This window comes from Arachis ipaensis, chromosome B03 (assembly GCF_000816755.2).
Source record: "Arachis ipaensis cultivar K30076 chromosome B03, Araip1.1, whole genome shotgun sequence".
Lineage (NCBI taxonomy): Eukaryota > Viridiplantae > Streptophyta > Magnoliopsida > Fabales > Fabaceae > Arachis > Arachis ipaensis.
The window spans coordinates 10,650,159-10,655,795 of NC_029787.2; the positions used below are offsets into that span (position 1 = coordinate 10,650,159).

Here is a 5,637-nt window from a genome sequence, read left to right on the forward strand (position 1 = left end):
CGAGTATAATTTTAAGGATAATAATAAAAAAGTTTGTTATTATTAACTCTAAAAATATATGTATTTGTTTTGTCAAAAATAAAAGAAAGTTAGTTATTATTCTTCTTCATTCTATAACAGGAAAGGAGACCTCAAGATCTTTGTTCTAACCCATGCTAGGGGGCCACAACTTGGAAATCAATTTCCCGACCAACGGAATGGAAATTAAATTCCACATTATTTTCCAACAAATTCAACTTTCTTTTTCACTAACACTAATTTACGGAAATGTATTCTCTCAATTGATGTCATTAATATTATATACAACGAATTTTCTTACATATTTTTTCTATGTATTATAGAATATATACTTGACGATCAATTCTCTTAACTTAGAATTTAGACAATTAATGTCTATTATTGCTAACCTGGCTAATTAACTACAAGAGGAATCTTATTTTGCTACAGTTTGCCCTTTTATTAGTATATAGTCAAGTTGATTAATTATTATCAAAAGTCATAATATTTACTATCACGATATGATTAGAAAGATGAAAATGGAACATGGTTATAAGATTGACCACCTTATCATTTCTATTTTGATAATAATGTTGAAGGAAAAGGAATGTACATGAGATTGAGTAACCAACAAACCAAAACGAGTTCAACTTTTTCTTTTTCCCCTTAAAGAAAGACAAAAGTTGAATTCGTAGTAAAAAAATTATTTTATTAATAGGTTCAAATTAAATTGGCACACTTGATCAAAAACACAGAAAAAAAAAAATCATCATATACACACATTTTTAGTAGACATTACATAGATTCTTCTTCTTTCTTTCTTTTTTTTTTTTTAAAAAAAATATTTACAAACACTTCTGTTACTCACTCAAGCATATGCAAATATGGAACCATGTACCTTAATAGTTATTCCTTTTCATTATATATATACGTAATGTGTCTGTGTTTAAATTAATCTTAAAAAAAATACTCAAATTAAAGACTGAAAGGTTTAATTGAGCACTTATGACTATCTAGAACTTATGAATATCCCGTAAATGCATTAGAACCGAATAGTTAGAGCATGGAATCCCAAGACTTACACCAACATTTCAAAAATCCACCTGGTCATTGAACCAATAAATTTAGAAATTTAAAACTTTAATTGGTATTCAACCGAATATAATAAAATAATATATTATTATATAAAATATATAATTTTTGTATATTTTATAATTTTAAATTGATTAACTGCTAAAATTTAAATTAATTTATTGTCAATCAATTTTTTATCCGAATCGAACTAATCAGATAGTCGATTTTTTATTAACTTGATTCAGTCGACCGGTTCGACTCCATTACAACAAATACAAAATATGCCTTAATATTACATTAGAATTTAGTAGGTTTATTTTTTATTTTTTTTATTTTATACTTTGCAAAACATGATAGTTTCATTTGAATTTTTATCTGACTAGTTAATTAGTTTATTTGATATCTAGACTCAACCGAGAAAACCAAAACACACAATAGCACAGAAATATTTCCTTTCCAAACATGAACCTGCTAAATACTCTAAATTGGAGTTCTACTTTTTAGGTTCCTCCTCTTGGCACCTAAATCAAAGGTTATTAGTCACTAGCTCTAATTATTTACCTAAAAACGATAGGTTATAAATGAAAATTAAACTAATTCTTATAATAAGTAACACGCTTGAATCTTATGCCTAAACTAAGTAGAGACCAATTTAAATTAACTAGAGAGTTTAACATCCGTAATAAAAATAGATAATGCGACTACATGATAAATTAAAGTTTTTTTCATAGGAAGAAGTAGAACGTAGAATAATGTAAATAGACAATGTAGGACAATTAAAAAATTGGCAACTTTGCTCGTATTTATTATCCATTATCTCTATTTATTACATATGTAAAAAAAATTGAAAGAAATTTAGTGCACAATTTTTGTTTGAAGTATTTTTTATTGGGAGCCATTCAAATAAAGATGCTGAAAACGTCTTTTTATAAAGATTTTTTAATAATTAAAATTTAACATATAAAATCGATTAAATCGTGTTATTTTTTGTCAAAATTAGACTAGACAAATTGATTTGACCAAAAAATGGTGAATCAAATCTTAAATTGATCTAAATTAATATTTTTTTTTATAGAAAATGACTAAAATACTTCTATTATATATATTAATTTTGAGAATTCTAAATTTTAGTCCTTTATTTTTCTATCGTAGGATTAGGATTTAGAATTTTTAAAATTAATATATATATAATAAGAGTATTTTAATCATTCTCTATAATAAGGGTATTGTAGTCATTTTTTATAAAAAAAATAATATTAATTTAGACTAGTTCAAGATTTGATTCACCATTTTTTCGGTCAAATCAATTTGTCTAGCATAATTTTGATAAAAATAACATGATTTAATCGATTATATATGTTAAATCTTAATTACTGAAAAACATCTTTAAAAAGAGATGTTTTAGACGTCTTTATCTGAGTGGCTCCCTTAATTATTATATTTTAAACACATATATAAAGAGACACATCTAGAAAATATATCTATAAAGACACTTCTATTAAACACAGTCATAAAAAAGATATTTTTATTAGACATATCTACAAAGACACTTTTATTAAACACAGTTATAAATAAGAATTGGCAGAAGTTGATAGAAATACTGTTGGTAACGTAACGAGATTGTAATTAATTATGTGACATGACCAAGTTGCTTTCAAACTTTGGTTGATATAATAATAGTTATAATGTTCAAATAGCTTCATCATTCATTTTAAGGAAAATTTCTTAGCAAATGCATGCTAATAATGGTTACGTTTTAGGAACTCTCACATGTATCCCTATACTCATCAAAAGGGAACCAATCATAGAATAGGTTATAGGACCTTACCCTAATGCACATGCCCATGTTTTATATGTCCTTTCATTTCCTTGTAAACTTTCCTTTTATCTTCCTCTCTTTTGTTTTGAGACATTGGCATGCAACTTTGCCTTGGCTTGATTTGGCAATTACTAGCTTTTGCAATTACTCCATCATCATTCATAAATCACAATCTTCATTTCAGGTAAGATCCACCCATATACACCAACAATATGTCATTAGTTCATAGTGCTTACTTGATATTTTTGGTACCTAAGAAAGTTACTCAATTTAATCACTTTTTAAGTAATAAAACAAAATAAAAGACATTGGAATAATAGGATCGGAAATGACCATCCAATAATTGATACTACAGATGATATAAATCCGATAAGTGAATGGATATTGGAATCTTATCGGAATTCCTTTAATTAGTTGAGTCAACCTACACTTAGCTTTGTATATGTGTTAGACCAGTCACAGAAATTGAGAAGAATAGAATCACCGTGTATTTGGTTTATATTCTTTTAATATTTTTTGTTTTTAACCTTTTATTAAAAAAAATTGTGAGATAATAAAATTTAATTTTTTGTTTTTTGTTTTACAAAATATTAAAAATAAAAAAATACAGATCAAATATATTTTTTTATAAAATAGTATTAACTAGACTTGTTAAAATTGGTCAAATTCGTCAAATAAGCATATTTATCATTTAAACGGGCAAATTTTTACTTTTAAAATGAGTCTTATCTAAATTTTGAGTTAAATGGATTAAGCCTGATGAACAACAAAAAGAGGGTTAAATAGGCCAATTTTTATAAACTAAATAGACATCTCATTTTTTCTTTCACATTTTTTTTCAAAAATAAAAAATAAACGAGTTAACTCATATAATCGTCGTACTTGTCATGAACAGTTTTGACCTAAAAATTAAGATCTATAAATAAACAAAGAATAAATAAGAGTTTAGATTTTCTCAATTTTTTTTTATTTAAAAAGATAAAGTTAATTATATATTTTATTATTTTATTTTATATTCAATTTATCAATAAATAAAATATAAAATTATTTATTTTTATGTATTTATTTTTTATACCATATTTTTAATATCTTGCCTCGTTCTAATTTTTAAAATCAAACACAATCTATATGATTGTAAATCACTACTTTATCCACATGTATTAGCTATGAATTAAGCTTTCTTTGTCCATTAATTAATTAATTTTTCAAATTATACATGGAGTTAGCACATATTTAACTTTAATTAATAACATTTAGTTACTTTTCAGTTTTTACTTCTAAATGTCTTGTGCTAGACCATGCTCTGTTAAATTACAGAGGAAGCTTCCTATGATGTTTTTAGTAGCATTAATTGGTTCACCTATGAGTTATCCTATGTTAAAATAAATAAAACTGTCCTATATAGGGAAGGAAACTTCCATGGCAAAAGATGGATAGTGATAGGAGTAAGTCATGGTACTTTCTATATTTATATTCTAGTTTATGGTTCCGGGTCCCTCATATATAAACCTCAACTTCCATTTTTAACTTTTATGCCATTAAATTAGAAAGTAATAATACTAGTAGGATTATCACTAGTAGTTGTTAAAGTACTATTATATTAATTAAATTGTTTGAATTGTATAATAACACATAATTAAATACGTGTATAAAATATATTTTACACTGACAGTACATACATTATTGTAGGACATAGTACTATGCAAGATATATAGGAAGGCGACTTCGTTGAAAGTGTTGGAGCAAAGAGCAGCAATAGAGGAAGAGATGAAGCAAATGGTAGGTTCCCCTGAATCTACACCTTCCTCCACAGACACCATGTCCTATGAAGAACAACAACAGAATCAGAATCAGAATCTGCAATTGTTACCAACACAACATGTTGTTACTAAGAAAGAGGTTGAAGCTGAAGTTGAAGAGGAAAAAATGGTACATGTTACATTGACAACAACAAAGCAAGAAAACAAGGACACAACAAAGAACAATAAAAGTAGTTGTTGTGGTAACACAAACACTAACACTAACACAAGTAGTCTTCAATTGCCATTTGGGAAGGACAAAATCCCAGAGCTTCAAATGCCTATGATGATCACTGATTGGACCCAAGACACATTTTGGGCTCAATTGAATAGTCCATGGCTCCAAAACTATACCTACTCCAACATATTAAACTTCTAGTAATATTATCAATCCAAAGTTCCAAACCATTCACTTCAACTGCAACTTAATTAGTTATTATTTATTACCTATTTTATTTATTTTGGAATATGTATATGCAGTGAATTAATTAATTAATAACATAAGTTATCTACCTCAGTTATTTAATTTAGGGCAGGTGTTTATTCAAGTTTAACAAAAATTGTGCCAAACTGTAACTTATAGTCGATCCTATACCCTATTTTTAGTGGGATTTATTGGCTTATTTATTTGGCCAGTTTCATCACTGTATAGGGAGGGAAATTCGGGTTGTAAAGTTTATTGTTATTGTCTCAGCACAATAATTTTGTGATTTATTTATTATGTAAGTTACTATGAAATTTCTTTAGTTCTTTTACTTGAATTCAAGCTTCGCAAAGGTTGTTCTGAAACTCTTCACTCTTGACTCCTTCAAATGAAATCTTTGTATGTATCTGTCGCAGTTCATGTTGAATTTCTTTACTTCTTTTACTTAAATGAGATAAAGCTTTCAAAGATTATCGTGTGAAACTTTTGGGTCTTAGACTCGTTCAAAATGAAATTGTTTAAAT

General features: G+C 26.6%; 1 protein-coding gene across 1 annotated transcript in view; it reads left to right on the forward strand.

Annotated features, from left to right (window-relative positions):
* Positions 1–5,473, forward strand: part of LOC107629582 (NAC transcription factor 32) — a 6,124-nt gene extending 651 nt beyond the window's left edge. Inside the window, exon 3 of the mRNA XM_016332397.2 lies at positions 4,578–5,473. Coding sequence (XP_016187883.1) covers positions 4,578–5,068 — 491 coding nt within the window. The 3' untranslated portion in view covers positions 5,069–5,473. The remainder of the gene's footprint in view (positions 1–4,577) is intronic.